This window comes from Alligator sinensis, unplaced genomic scaffold, assembly GCF_000455745.1.
Source record: "Alligator sinensis unplaced genomic scaffold, ASM45574v1 scaffold505_1, whole genome shotgun sequence".
Taxonomy (NCBI): Eukaryota; Metazoa; Chordata; order Crocodylia; family Alligatoridae; genus Alligator; species Alligator sinensis.
In genome coordinates, this window is record NW_005841940.1 from 616,894 (window position 1) to 632,637 (window position 15,744).

Here is a 15,744-nt window from a genome sequence, read left to right on the forward strand (position 1 = left end):
CTTCTGCCAAGCCAGGCCGGCAGCCATCGAGCAGGCCAAGTGCAGGGGCTTTGGGCCGGCCGTGCAAGCCCTGCCCGCCTGAGCCTCCTGCACCTGCCTGCTGCAGGGTTGTGCGATGGCAGCCAAGTGGGAGCAGGGCGCTGGCAGACCGGGGGGGAGTTTTGCCCGACTGGGGCTGTTGAGTGGTAGTGCCACCAGGATTGGCATAGCTTTTGGCAGAGGAAGCCCCCTGTGTCCACAGCCAGGGCTGCAAGTTCAAGTCCCAGCTTGGTGAGGTAAGCATGTGCTGCGGTTGCTTCCTGCAGGGAGCTTGCGAGTTGTGTGGGAGCAGCACCTGCTCCCCGGGGTGGACTCCTGCCGCGGTGCAACAGGACCCCATGAGGGTGCAAGTGGAGGGTCAGGGAAGGTGTGGCCACTGGTTCACCTGCCCCTCCTGGCAGCACAGCTCCAACCCAGCATTTTTGGCAGGATGTTCCATTAGCTCTGCTGGGGAAAGGCAGCGAAGGGCGATGTGCCAGCACAGGCTCCTGGTGTAACTCCTGAAGCAGTGAAGCTTACTACCTGCCAGAGGGCAGGACACAGAGCTGCGTTAGTTGTCCCTGCCTTGCTGGGCAGGAGGGGAGGAATAATGGAGATACTGCTCTGGAGCTCTGCCATTAGTATAGGCACTGCTCTCCCTTGTCTCTTTTCTAATCCTTTGTTCTTTGATATTCCTGGAGATAAAGGACTCCGAGCTTCCTCATTTCACACCTGAGATCCTGTTCTAGTCTTGCTGTGACTGCTGGGGTTGGGCGTTCTAGCCAGGAGTCAATGTTTCAGCTTCTGCCATGGAAATTGCCTGCTGTTGATAACCTGTGCAGCCAAAGATGGCTTATCTGTGAACATATCAAAGCACTGCTTTCTCCCCCCACACAGTAAGTGCAGCCACCATGAGCATTTGGTAACTCTTACAGTACAGACTAGACCAGCTGCCTTTTTGAGATTTGGGTCTCCCCATCACCAGGAGAGTAGTAATGGCCAGCATTGATGGGATTGCTGCAGCTCCCCTGCTGTAGTGCTGCTGCTGCATTCTCTGTGCCCTTGGTGCGAGTGCCCCTTTTCATGCAAGAAGGCATCCAAAAGAATTTACCATTTAACAATTCATAACATTTAAATTGTTCCCCAGAGAGTTACCATTGGTGACCTCTCTTTTACTAGACAGGGTGTTTGGATGCCTTTAGCTTTAAGTGCCAACTGACCTGCTGCTACACAAGTGTTTTTTGGTGTAACCTGAAGAACAATGTCCCTTTGGACACTACAGTCTCTGAATCTGAACCAAAAAGGGCCCTTTTCCAAACAGTGCAGTCACAGTTGTGCTGTGCTCCTCCTACAGGGGCACTCATGGAGCTGCTTTGAATGGCAGCCTGTGATGATCACCCTGTTCCAGCCATGGTGCCAGGCACAGCAAACTAGACTTTACCCCATGAGCCCAACTACTGTCTGTTGCTTGTTTCTCAATGGTTTTTATTGCACCATCATCTTGGTTTGTTGTTTCACACATTGAGCTCCCCTTTGCGTAGATAGGCACACAGCAGCTATAGCAGAACCCCCCTGCTGATGACAGGAATTGCCTATGATTGCATTTAAGGATTCTTTCCCCTCTTTTTTCAAATCGGTATCCAGGTACCAGATGAAATGAGGATTGTGGCCACTTTCGTTATTGTTACGGGATCATGGCTTTTTCTTGTCAGCCTTCACTGTGCATAAAATACTGCTAATTCAGGTCCACTTCCCTACCTCTGTAGACCAATGAAACTGCAACCTGTAAGTGAGCCAAAGTCACATGTTTGACTGTCTGTGGTCCCTTCGGTCACCATCCCAGCTGGGACAATGAGTTTCATTTCTCTACGGGTTTTGCTCTAAGTGTGAGCAGATGTGTTGCTTATAAAAGATAGCTTGTAGCTGGGCACAGAGACCTACGTGGGATGCAAAAAATGAATGAGGCTTTCCACATCTTTTGGTTCTGGTGACTAAGCCTCCCTATCTGTCACTCTGATAGTTACAGAGTAGTCGAAAGGACCCTGGCTTAAAACTGCCCAAGTTGCTGTGTAGCTGTTATCTCTGCAGCAGTGTGTGCATGCATATGTATGTGTGTGAGTAGAGTAAGAAATGGTGTTAATTTCCTCTTGCTCGTTTATATTGGCTGGCTGTTGGTACAGAGTGGTTGGGTAGAACTTTTTACTTTCTTTGTCTTGGCCAATCCATCGTCTGTTTCCAAGGAAATGGGAGTGGAAACAGCAGCTGTCAGCGGACGACTTAAACGTCTGGATCCACTTTTGCTAATTTTGTAGATGACATCCAGGATCTTTCCACTGCTGCCTGTCTCCTCTGTGCACCGTTTGTTCTCTGGGGCCTGTGTCACCTTTGTGTTTGTACAGTATGTTGTACAGCACAGTGCTGGTTCTGATTAAGGCCCCTGAGTGCTGCTGTTAGACATTTCAGTAAGGGCAAACAAGTTTGTACTTGCAATTCCTTCAGACAATAGGAACATTTCTCTGAGATTCTTTTCTGTGTGGTGAGCAGACTGCAGCACAGCAAGTGGTTGTAATGTGGCACCCCTGAAATCAGAGCTGAGACAGCTTGCAGTGCTAGAGCCTGTGGGTGGTTGTCTTTGTCTTGAGTTTGAAGGATATTATGAGGCTTTCATGAGAAAGGGTTTTTGGTAGCCGTCCTCTAGCACTCGCACCTCTCTACTATCCCACATGTTTCCCTTTGGGTGGAAGATGACTTAATTGGGAAAAACTATAATCTATGTAATTTCAAGTCGGCTGCAGGGGGCGGGATCAAGATGACCCGGTCCTAAATTAGCTTTGGTTTGTTTGCATCCTACAGTGGTGTTGGTTAAAACATTGTAGAAGTTTGAGGTGCTCTCGCCCTTAGAAAAGTCTGAATCGTGGCCAAGACCTCTGGTGCAGTGCCCTTACTGAAACTGGACCCCTCCTTTGGTGTAAGTGGGTTCACTGCACCTATTGGAGAGCAGCGTATTCAGAACTGTGCTTCTACAGGATTTGAGTTTGGGAGTCTTTTTTGCAGCTGCTGCCCAACCTTTCCCTCTGATGCCTTGGATTAAGTGTGAGCAAGTAGAGCAGGGAACGCAAGTTGGGAAAGGTAATAGCTCCCTCCTGTGGTCAGGGCTAGGAGGGGATGCAGGGCATGAAAGAACTGGCTCTAGAGCCAGTGTGTTTGTAACTGCCTGTGGGGTTAGACACCTACATACTTCCTAAAGACTTATCTCTGTACTCAGGCTTTTAGAAGTGCCTCAAAAGCTAACTCTCACTCTTGTTGCTTTGTTTTTGGAATTCAGCTTCTGATTATGGCATGAAGCTGCCAATCTTGCGGTCCAATGCAGAGGATCAGATTCTGTACCAGACTGAGCGTTACAATGAAGAAACCTTTGGTTACGAGATTCCCATCAAGGAGGAGGGGGACTATGTATTGGTGCTGAAGTTTGCAGAGGTCTATTTTGCACAGTCCCAACAGAAGGTAAGTAATGTCTCCTTAGCTCTAGGGTCTATGCCTCACTATTACTGGTGATACTCATTTTTCTCCAGGGTTATGCTTCTTGGGATTGTCAGTAGCCTCTTGCATATTGCTGCCTGTTGGGATTAAGATGTGTGGAACAGCTGTAGAAAGGGGTGGAAAGCACTTATTAAGGGCTAAATTCATCCCTAGTGTAAATCTACTGAAGCCAGCGGAGTTGCTGTAGAGAAGATGGCATCTGTAGGGTGCCTCACAAAGTGACCCTCAGCACCTGCCTTGTAGTTCAATATATGGCAGCCTTTGCTATGAAACAATATCTTCAATAAATTACATAGCTAAATAGGTCTGGAGGCTTCAAAGCATTAATGATTTTTACCCTGCTTTATAATCCCTTCTTTACAGCTGAGTCAAGGTTACCCAATAACTCACTAGGGATATGGGGTCAGGACTTGTGATTCCTGACTCCTGCACCATCTTGCTTTCCTGCTTGTTGATTATTTCAAGTAGCTGGCCAACACTGCCATTGTCTTAGAGAGTGGAAATGACTGGATGTGAAGGGAGCCTCCTGCCAAATAGGTCTGCAGGAGTTAAGGACTAGTGTAGCCCTGGTTCTGTTTCCTTTGTGTAGTATGGAGGGTGGCCCCAGTTATGAGTGAAGCTCGAGTCCCCAGAACCCAGAACTGGCATCCACTTGGATTGTGTGCACTAGGCTAACAGTTTAGTCTCGTAGTTCTTCCTTCTGCCTCTTCTCTCTCTTCTCCCCTTGCCCTGTTCTTTCACGAACTTGAGCTTAATAAACCCAGAGCCAAGTTAGCAGAAGTGCTGAGCACCCACAGCTACCACTCGATTGATTAGGAGTTGTGAGCACTGGGCACCTCCTGACAGCAGGACAGGATAATACTGCTTTCCTTAGTATGGAACAGTAGCAAGGAGGATACCTGTTAGAAGCCTGGGGGCAGGCTTACTTGCACCAAATGACATCTAACAATGACTATATGAAACTTTTTAAACAGTATAATGTTTTATCTTCAACTGGCTGCACTGGGATGTTGAATTCTTCTCATTAAGGGAGGGAAGCAGATGCCCATGTATGTGGAAACTAGCAGTTTGATAATGTACACTGTCACACCCTCTTGCCTCTCAGCTGTTTGACAAGCATGGACCATTTCTGTCCTGTTCTCTCTGTTATCATGTACCTGGTTCCTTTCTGATGCTCTCTGCAATCTGTCTCCCCACCAAAGGTATTTGATGTGCGTTTGAACGGCCATGTGGTGGTGAAGGATTTGGATATCTTTGACCGAGTTGGGCACAGCACGGCTCATGATGAGATCGTTCCAATGAGCATCAAGAAGGGGAAGCTGAGTGTTCAGGGAGAGGTTTCCACATTCACAGGGAAGCTCCAAATTGAGTTCGTCAAGGTAACAACTCGTGGAGGGCACTGGGCTTTTCCTTGTTTTCTTTTTTTCCTCTTCTTTTTGCTGTGTGGTGCAGCTGTGTGGGTGGTGGTTGGGGTCACTGACTTCTTCTGGTTTGTTTGGTTTTTTTTTCTCTAGGGATACTACGACAATCCAAAAATCTGTGCATTATACCTCCTGCAAGGAACAGTGGATGGTAAGCTACTGAGCCTTTTCAATGCTCCAGCACTGTCCATGTGGAAATCAGCCCATTATTACCTAGCCCCTGCATGCAGCACTCCATCTGTAGTGGCAGGCTTTGCTGAGTTGTCTGGGCCACACCCATCTCCCTCTGCTTTCCCTGTGAGGGTGTGCCATAGTGCATGCTTCCTTCAGGTGTGGGCCTGCCTCCTCATTTACAAAGACTGGTGCATGTACAGTTCAAGACTGATCCTAGTTGCCTTCCCACCCACCCTCATCAATCTTGCCTCTTACAGACACATAGCTAGAGGCAAACTCTCTGGCTGAATGATGTCACAAGCAACTGCAGACTGTCTGCCTTTGGGGACCCCTGTGGCTAATAATGGCTCAGTTTCTGATCTGTCACTTCCTTTCCATGCTGGGCTTCTGGCTTCGTGGCTCCGAGGATGCCACTGGTTTTCCCAACCTTCAGTTCAGAATATCTGCGCAATGTGTGCACTTTGTGGGGAGGGTAAGTGGGGTCCCTCTTTCTGTCGCCCTGTTTTTTAAGCCAGGGCATCTCTGGGAGTCCAGTGATATCTCAGCATCTTTCTGTGTAGTGAATTTGAAATCTGGCTCCTTATCAGTATGGGCTGGACTTGGATGGTATTGTCTTTTGCATTGTTTTGGTGAATGAGTAGAGAATCTCTGGCAGGTTTAGAGAAGGGCTGCTGTGTGGGAGGGTCCTTTGTAGGACTGGAAGCACTTAGTTGTCTAAGCATCAAATCTGTCATTGTTCACTGGGATCTTACTGGGCATCCAGGAAGAGTAGGAGAAGGGTCTGACTGCCTTTCTGTTGTAAACCTGCCTGCATGATGTAGTTCTTCCTGCATGAGGAGTGCAGGGATGTCTAGATTTCCTTGACCAACCAGCTGAGAGGAGGGCTGTCTGAGTGTCTCTGCATGGGGAGTTTATGCTGGATTGGGGGTACTGGCAGTGTAAGGCTGCCTGTAGGTCCATGGGATATTGCTGGTGCCCTGTTCTATTTGGCTGGGGGAGGGTCTTGCCTGCTAGAATCCTGACAGCTCCTTCACCCTTGCGGATCTTTCTCTTCTGCTCCAATAGATGTTCCAAAGCTGCAGCCTCACCCAGGCCTGGAGAAAAAGGAGGATGAGGATGATGAAGAGGAGTATGAAGAAGGCCCCAATGTTAAAAAACAGGCCAATAAGAACCGGGTTCAGTCGGGTCCCCGCACACCAAACCCTTATGCCTCAGACAACAGCAGCCTCATGTTCCCTATATTGGTGGCCTTTGGTGTCTTCATCCCTACCCTCTTCTGCCTGTGCCGGTTGTGAGAGAGAGCCCTATACAGAGGCAGCAGTGGGGACAAGAGGGAGGGAGTCGGACCGAATGTGGTTGCTTTCCATGTCCTCCAAATTGTTCATAATTTAAGGAAAAAAGTTCATTTGAAGTGAACAGCAGGTACAGGGACAGGGGAGCTTGCCTCCCTCCAGCCAGCGATCAGGGAGGCCTCCGCTTTCCCACTCTCACCGGAAGCGGCCTCCTTTCCTCCCTGGGGCATTTGAGACTAAACTGGATCCTTGCTGTCTGTAGAAAGCAGAAGCTGGTATACTTCAGTCCATATCCCACAAGGAGAGGAAGTAGCGTGACCCAAGCTTTTTACCCTTGTCAGGGTGGAATATCATCCGCATGAGAACCTAAGTAAGGAGGCAGCTTTGAAACCAGGCTTAGATGTGTGTCTTCACCAAAAAGATGCACAGACTTTCTGGTGTGATTGGGTGACACTTTAACAACCATGGAGGAGAGAGACTTCCTCTTCGATATCTGCCTGAAAGTGTGTAACTAAATGTACGGTACTTCCTTGCGCTACACCTGCTAAGGCTCCGCCTCGTTGCTTGGTCTCCTGGGAAATGTTCTACCTTCAGGGTGCGAGTTGCATCAGAAGCAGATGGAATTATTTGGCCTGACTTGCTGCATTGGATGGGAGAGACTTTTCTCTTGTGATGATTTGAAGTTTGTTGCTGAGAGGTTCTGCCATGCCCTGCAGTAGGTCCGCTTTTTGTTAGTGTCTCTGACCCAGATGCATTTTTTTTCTGTACAAGTTGTGGTTTTATTTCTTTTTTTTAAATGTTCTTTTTCTCTTCTGTGGTTCATTTAAAGTCTCATCCCTTCCTCTCTCTAATGTATGGTGTCTGCTCAAGAGCTGCTAGGGACCAGGTGTTCAAAAAATGGAGGTTCTTAGCATCTCCACTGAGTCTCCAGTGCTTGTGCCTCCTTGCTCTGACTGTTGGTCTAGTGTCTGTAAGACAGGAGAGCAACCCTTCAAGTACTTCCTGGCTACTCCCTAATCCCAGCTGCCTTGACCAGTCCAGTCCAGAGCAGTGTGAGATTGGGAGCAGTCAGTGTGTCCCATCAGCTACTCTGTGTAGGGTTTGGTATCTCAGGACTTGCCTGTGCGAGAGGTTCTGGCACATGCCAAAACTCTAGCCCATAAGGTGACCATATCTAATGGTTGTGAAGAGTCTGAAATGGAAGGGAAGTCCTCTAGACCAGCCCAACCAGCCTCTTCAGTTACCTGGGGATGAGTTTAAACCACATTGTTTGCTTTCCACCAGCAGTGTCTTAGCAAGATGACTGCTCCCGTGTGAAGGGAGTGTGTTCCATGTGTCATGTTGCTGTCTGGTTTTGGTTGTGTGCCTGGTGTGAGGAGAGCAGTGCTTTCAGATACTTGAAGCTGAGCTGAACAGTGTCCAAACAATAGTCCCTCTGTGTTCAAGCTGATCTCTTCCTGCTCTGAAAGGACTGGTTCCTCAGCAGCTGATCCTCTGAGTGCTGAGCACTTGAAGCTCCCAGGGAGTTATGAATAAACCTTGCCTGGCATGAGGGGCTCAGCACCTGAGGTACTCAGGATTGGGTGTTCTGTGATGCTTGAAGTCTTTGTGTACCAGCCTGGTCAGCTTCCATTCTAACAATGTTCCTGCTCTATGTGTTACCTTTGCCAAGGAGCGCATCTGTTTTCATCTTGTGCAGCTGGACTGAGGAATCCCTCCCTGCACTCTGCTTCTCCTTGTCCTACTGGTTGCCTTCAGTAAAATCACATTTAGCTGCTCAGTTGACTTGGCCTTTCTCTAACAACAGGCAGAGTCTCTTGCAGAAGCCACACAAGCCTTCTGCTTTTCCAGCCATGTGCACTGCTGCTCCATGTTTAACCACAACTGCATTTTCTAGTGTCAGTGAAGAATATCAAGCCCAACTGACTTTTTTCTTCTGCTGTTGTTGACCTGTAGTATGCACACAAGCAGCACATCTGGAAAAGCAGCAGAGAAGCTTGGTTGTAAGAAAACATACGCAAGGAAGAAAAGGCCAGTGCTATAGGCAAATAGATCCTGGAGTAAGCTGGGCTCTGGAATGCTAGGATGTCTGGTGGAATAGCAACTTTATCACTCTGCCTCTTTCTGAAGCCTTATTGCTCCTAGAACTTCTTACTTTCAATATAAGACCTTTTTTTTGAGTGGCAGTGCCTGAAAACCAAGTAGAACACTGAGATTTCTTGGTCACCATCACTAACCAACTAGGCCCCAGGCTTTGGGACTTTACTTTGTGGGAACTTTGGGACTTTATTTTGTAGGGACAGTCCAGCCTTCCAAGTCAAGAATGTTTTCTTCCTCTTTGTCTGAGGTGCTGGCAGTTCTTAGTTGTGCTGCTTCTTGGGCAGGACCCAGTTTGGCTCCTGTTGACATGGCTCAGAACAATTTCTTTGGCTTGCTCAATTTAGGCTGAGGGGCCCATGTCTAGAAATGTGCATGTTTGAGATGGAGGAAGCTAATTAGATCAGACCATTCCCCTGCAAGGCTGGGATAGTTGGTCTCTTTCCTTTCCAACAGAGATTATGTGCCATGGTTTGCTTAGTCTGGAGCCTGCTGCATGGGGCCTGACTTCTGTGGTGTGTGAGAGCTCACGTTTCTTAATTTAAAGCAATTCAGCTTAGAACATTTGGGAAGAGGATCATAATCTGCTTTGCAGTAGCGTGTCACCAGATGGGTGTAGAATTTCCTAGTTCATCACTGGTCTCCTGGAGCCATTATGGTACTATAATAAATCTGCTTTCTTCCTTGCTTTCTCGTTCCAGCCCATCAGTTTCTGACAGCTTTAGATTTTAGTCAAGGCAGCAAAGGCTCTTTTATTGGTAAAAGGTATATGAGGATTCTGACAAGGTTAGAGTCTGAGGGAACCATCCAACATGTGGGTGGATGTTGAGGTCTGATTTTTTTTTTTTTTTTTTTTTTTGGCTGGCTTTGCTTGGACCTCTTCCTGTCTGGCATCTGCACATCAGGTGGGTAAAGACTGACTAGGTACCTGATTCTGGGAGAATATAGAGTTATATGTCTATTGTTGATTTATTGGGAAATATCTTCATTCAGCTGTTGCCTTTTGCTGTTGGTTTCCATTTGTATTTGGGGATGAATGGTTAAGAATGAACATGTATGGCAAGGTGCAAAGAGCCCTGCATATCCCAGCCTGAAAACTAGTGTGCAGAGCTATTTGTGACTTGCAGGAAACGTACTTCCCTTCTTTGCCTGCTGATCTAGGAATCCCCAAAGCTGGTACGTGATGGAAGTGAGTAGGCACCAGTGATGGCTTCTGCTTGTCCTAAGCTTTGTCTGGCTGCTTTCCTTTTGAAAGTGTGTAAAACTTACGGCTGCTGTTCTGCTTCTCTAAACTCAGAGTGGTTCAGCAACCTTGTGTGCTGGAAGCACATAACACAGTTTCCTAGATATTTGGGGACCAAATAGAAACATTAAAGTGTATGAACAGACTTCAGATTGCCTACAGATAACCAGCAGCAAGTAATGATGGGCCTAAGCCCTCAGCACCTGCCTTTACAGTCATATGGAGGGCAGACATGGGACAAACCAGTCATAATTCACTGGAGGATATTGATTTTGGAGGTTACTGTGTGCTGTGGAGCAGATTGTTTAAATGGTTGTTTCAGCCAAGTACCCTGCTCCAAAATACACGTTTAAATCTCCCCAAAGGCATGGGCTGATATTCTGGGCTTCCCAAAGGGAAGATTCCAATGGTTGGGGGTTTGGTTTTTTTTGTGGTGTTTTTTGTTTGTTTGTTTGTTTTTTGTTTTTGTTTTTGTTTTTTTTACACCATACCCTTTCCTCTGTTCCCAGAGGCAGGGTTTTGGAGTAGCAGGCAGCTTTACCTACCCCTGCTCTCTGTGCCCCAGCTTCCTGCTAATGGCAGTAGAAGGCATGCAAGGAGTATGGGACTGAGCCCTGTGTATTGTTCAGGCCAGCTGGGGAAGGAAAGGCCTGTTTATCCTTAACTTTAAATTCCCTGGCTTCAGTAGCTGTTAGCTAACCCTGTGACTGCTCCATGGTGTTTGTACAACTAGAACAGCATCTGCCCGGTCCCATGTGGAAGTGAGCAGAATGCCAAAGCGAATCCTTTTGTTCATTTCTGGTGCCTTTGTATCATTTAATTACAGATAAGTTTGAAGAAGCTTCTGTTCTAAGGACCTTCTTTCCTCTCTTTTTTTAATTTTAAATCTGTTTCCTGGATCCAGCTGTCCCTGCTCAGACACTTGTACCCCTGTGAGGAACAGGGGAGCCGTCTCATTGTCTCTTTGCTCTGGTACATCTCAGCTTCAGTGCAGAGCTGCTTGCAGGTGTCTTCTGCTCTGGTTCTTGCTGTCTCTGAATAGAGTGATGGGTGCTGGAAGAGATGATGTACTCTTTCAGGGTTGGCCTCCTCAAAGCAGTCTCCAGTGAAGGCTCCTGGAGGAGGACTAGGGATTTCCCAAGCCACATTGCAAAATACATGGGCAGAATTGTGCAGGTGCCCGGTGGGAATAGCCGGGTGCTGCTTGACAGATTTAACATGCATTACATTCACTTGCCTATAGACCTGTTGAAGGTTTGACAAGACTCATGGTCAGCTGTTGGGTAGCAATGTGGCTTTGAGCTGCCTCCAAATCTGTTTCTACATGAACAGCGTAGTTTGGGTCATGGCATCGACTCCATCCTGCCATTGGAACCTTGCTGGCCCTGGGCTTTTCGCTGCACTGTCTGGTCCAGCAAGGCTCTAAACTAGGAGCAGACTGCCACCTTGGAGTGCTTTGCACCTGGGCTTATTGGGGTAGGCTGGCAATAACATGGGAAGCAGAGTCTAGTTTCAGCTATAGCCTGATACTATAGTAACCCTTTGTTACCTGAGAGAGAACTCCTCTCAGGAGCTTGTGTGCAAGGTGTGAGGATTAGCCTCTGAGAACAAATATATCAAATCCCAGGAGTGTCTGTCCTCTCTTTGTATCCACTCAGCCCATTTCTCTGGGAACCCAAGGAAAGGTGGGCTCAGTTCTTCCACTGGCTGTGTTTTATGCTCAAAAGTGCAAGGTCTAATAGGCCTGCCTCTTTCACCTTGGTCCATTTCCACTTGACTCTCTTTAGTGGGTAGTTCTAAATGAGCTTAGACAGGTATACCTGAGGGACACGACAATATGAGATGGAGCTGTGAACTCCCCATATAGGATGGAGCTTAATATTAATAATGGGCCCTTTGTGCTGCCTCCCTAGTTCCTGATCTTGGCCTAAGGGGAAGGGATTGGTGTTTCATATCAGCGCTGAATGGGCTCATCCCATGCATACAGTAATAAATGCACTTAACTTCTAGTGCTGGTTTGTGCAGAGGAGTTTGAAGCTGGCCTGCGTCTTCCTGGACTCTGGCTTGCTCAGAGTTTATAGCTGTACATTAAGGAATATTTTTGGAGAACTGGGAAAAATGCCACCTGGTGAGCTGTCCTTGGCTTGGTCAACAGGACTCTCCTTGCTGATTTATTAATAGCGTCTGATTTATTTTGTCAATAAGTGCTTTATTTAAAAAACAGAAGTGCTTTCCTCCCTTCACAGCAGCGCTGTCTGATCAGGAAATATTGAATGCTTCACTACAGCCAGCAAAGGCTTCTGCTCGGGGCATTGCATAATGGAGATTCCTCCTGGTGTAAGTGGCAAACAGCAACTTGGATGGGTTTCTTAACAGGAAGCTTTTCTAAGTGTGTGTTTAATCTAAGAAGGGCAAAAGGTTTTGACCATTCTTTCCTATTTCTGTGTGTTAAGGAAGTGTTTATTTGTTCATCACAGCCATTTTCTCTCAGTCAAACACGTTTGGGCCAGGGTCTCTGAGTAAAATGTTCACTGGAGGCTCACTAGTAAAGCAGGATCAGAATTGTTTGGAGCAGCTTGTACTCAGGCCCTAGCTGCTTATCCAGTCTGTGAAATGGCCCCTGGCTGCATGAAGCCAAAGTAGAAGTTTTAGCAGCTTCAGGCTGGGGTCTGGGGGGCAGCAGCCTGAACTGTCCAGGGTTTTAGCCTAGTTATAGTGACATCGATTTTTTTTCCCCCCTGCACAACAGCCCTTAACTGTGTTGAAATGAGGTCTTTTGACTTGATTGTGATTCCTGTTGCTCTGTTAATGGCTGGCTGTGTAGACAGGGCCTTAATAAACAGCATTTGTGCCTCTTCCTGCTATGAGGATGCTGGCTTCTTGCAGTGAGTTGATCTGTTGGGCATTAAAGATAGCACAGTTGCAAGCTACTCAAGGCTGCAAGCCTAAGATTGTCCATGAAGGAGAAAGCAGTTGGAGAGCAATTTTCATCTGTATTTGTCATCAGTACTAAAGGGTTTTGAAGGAGGTCTGTTTGTTTTGTTTTTCTTGTTTTTTTACTGTCCATTGTGTTGTAACAATTTACAGTGATATTTCTGTTTGCAGCAAGCTTGGGCCCTGGGTGAAAAGCACAGATGTCTCTTTCTGATTGCATTGGCTTTGCAAAGACTTGTTTTTGGGGGAAAGAGGTGGGGGTGGGTTATTTTATTTTTGGTACATGTAGCTGTTTATTTTTTAATTTTTCCCAGGATGTTTGGTTGAGGGAATGTTCTGAAATCTACTGCCTGGCAGTTTTAACCAGCAGTGTGTTAAAAGGAAAATAAACAAAATTATATTGTCACTTGCATGAACTGGTGTTTTTTCTTTCAAAGGTGAACTAGGGGAAACCTCCTTTGCTTTAGGGCAAGGAGAATTTTACATCTTGTAGCTGTGTGAAGCTGGGACTCTGCACTGCAGAGAGGATTGCAGGCAGCTGATGAGATGCAGTTTAAAATCCCACCACTGCTACAGCTGGAGTCTCTGAGCCCCTAAAGCAGCCATGAGTCTGTTTTTCTCAGAGTCCCTCTTGCTTGTGTCTAGGTCTCTGAAAACTGGATTGTTTCTCTCTGATCTTGAAGAGCACTGTAACTGTTCTTATCCTGCACAACATGACTTTCACAGGTGTCAAGCTGGGCTTTGTTGTTTCCTGCTTGGATCAGGCAGGCTAGAGGCAGAAGCTATCTTGCTTCTGTGTGTGTGGAGGGATCTGTGCCAATCTTAGTTTGAGACAAAAAGGCAAATAGAAGACGGGGACCTCTCTCCAAGCAAATTGATGCTAGCAGGGTAACTCACCCATCCTTCCCCTGAGCTGTTGGGCTGCTTGTGACACAGCAGAAGCAATTCCTATCGCCTTGCTGTCTCCAGAAGAAACAGCAGTAGAGTCTAAAGGTCTAAAATGCGTCTTGGTACAGTTGAGGCTTCATCTTTGAGGGGTTACCCTTTGCTGGCAGTACTTGAGGCATACAGCCTTATCTGCAGGTACTGTGGATTCTGGATGGGTACGATTGTCTGAGGTAGCTTGCATTGAAGGATGCCCAGAGCCATGGCAGGAGAATGTGTGAACACATGGCATTTCTTATCAATGATAAGACAGTAGCACTGCATGTGTAAATAGGACCTGGCTGGTTGTTCCAGTCAATGTGGTGGCTGTGGCCTGTGAGGAAGGAAGAACTGTACCTACTTTGTACCTGAATGCATCTGCCTGGGAGGAGGTGGCAGGGAGAAGAAAGTGCCTCTTGCCTTCCTCCCATTCCACTGAGGAGACAGATGTAGCCCCTAGAAGACCCTTAGGTGTGTAACCAGCCTAAAAGGAAGGTGAGTTGTATTTTCTTGTCTGATGAAATTTGTTCCCTTCTAAGGATGATGCTCTGGGTGAGCTCCACCAGAGGTGATATCCGATGAACTCAGACCCAACATCTGCAATTCATGTTTCCCTCTGTGTTCTCAGAGCCCCCTGCACTCTGACTGAGAACATCCTTCCTCAAGGGGTGATCTTGATTAGACAGCTAAGACGAACAGTCTGTGGCACCCTGTTTGAGTAGAGGGAACAGGTCACAGCTGTGCCACTCTGAAAAATGACATATCCTCAAGAGGAGAAGCTGCAGCAGAAGTGAATATGAGATGACTGAGGTTTTGTTGTTAAATGCAGTGTCTGAGAGTGTCCTTACTGTCTCACTCAGCTGCAGTATTAGCAAGATTGGAAGAGTGAAGCCTGAAAAGAGAAGGCTGGGATAGTCATATACAGCAGAGGGCTTTCCCCAACCACAGTTCAGCCATTTGCTGTCCCTGGCTGGTAGGTATTTCATAGATTTCATAGACATTAGGGCTGGAAGGGACCTCGGAAGATCATTGAGTCCAGCCCCCTGCCCAAAGGGCAGGAAGTCAGTTGGGGTCATAGGATCCCAGCAAGATAAGCATCCAAAATTTACTGCATCCTATTTACTGCAGTCTATTTTAGGCATGGCCAACCTTGGCCCCCCCCCGGGGGCAGACAAATAGGATTTTACTGACCAGGAGATTGTCTTAGTCCTGTTCGACAGACTCACCTGCTTAAAAACTTGCAGGGGGAAGATAGGAGATGCCAGATGCAGTGAGTTTGGGGGACCTGGGGAAGAAAAAATTAGTCCTAGTTCCTCAAAGGGACTTGGATGTTGCAAGGTTCAGACCCATGGTGCCTGCCAAAGGCTCCTGACCCTCGGAGTGAAATCCTCTGGTCTGGGCTTAGACTCACTATAGAACGTGTGGGGGGGAGTTGGTGCCTCAGGATAGGATTCTCCATGCTGGGCTAAGTAAGAGAAAATCCTGAGGAGAGGGGTTTCCTAACCCCTGATCCTTTGTAGAAAAGGGGGACATTGCTTGGGCTAATTAGATAGTTCAAATGACCCAAATAAAGGGCTATGCAGCCACCAGAGGAGATCAAGAAGCCACACTTCACTTCCAGCTCCCTTCATTAAATAAAGGGACTTGTGGCTGTTCCCTGAAAGCTCTGTGCCTCTCTCAGGACTGAAAGCCACCTTCTCTGTAATTAAATTGGTGCCCCAGAGGATTTTTTTTTTGCTTGATTAAATTAACGAGCAATACAGTAGTGCTGCTATCTACTCCAAATCTGATTGAAGAGAGCCAAGTGCTGATGGGAACAGATGGGAGAAACTGGGCTTGTGATGCACTGTAGTTACAGGATAAATCAGACCCCAAAGCATAGTATGTGGGAGTAGAGCAGTTCCTTTTCCTTCTGCTAATTCCCAGGTGTGTCTGCTTTGCCAAGGATTTGCTGTGGCTACAGGAAGGAAGGGCTCCATCCACCTAGGAAAATATATTCATCTAGGCTTATTTAAAGCAAGTGCTGTGTGAACCCCGCAGGGTGGAGCAGTGTTGCAATGATTGCACTAGCAATACAAGACGCACCCTGGGCCAGTCCTGC

The 15,744-nt window shown here is 47.2% G+C and overlaps 1 protein-coding gene and 1 long non-coding RNA gene across 2 annotated transcripts; one reads left to right on the plus strand and one right to left on the minus strand.

Annotated features, from left to right (window-relative positions):
• The first annotated feature begins 3,343 nt into the window (after positions 1–3,343).
• MLEC (malectin) lies at positions 3,344–9,224 on the plus strand. The gene is made up of 4 exons (XM_025199272.1): positions 3,344–3,522; positions 4,761–4,937; positions 5,073–5,130; positions 6,219–9,224. The coding sequence occupies exons 1-4, from the start codon at positions 3,358–3,360 to the stop codon at positions 6,446–6,448; spliced, it is 630 nt and encodes a 209-aa protein (XP_025055057.1). The 5' UTR covers positions 3,344–3,357; the 3' UTR covers positions 6,449–9,224.
• Positions 9,225–9,378: 154 nt separating this feature from the next.
• LOC112549609 lies at positions 9,379–15,568 on the minus strand. Its single transcript, XR_003093112.1, has 2 exons — positions 14,870–15,568; positions 9,379–14,535 (listed from the first exon to the last, which is right to left on the minus strand). It is a non-coding gene; the product is annotated as an uncharacterized LOC112549609 (long non-coding RNA).
• Positions 15,569–15,744: the final 176 nt, after the last annotated feature.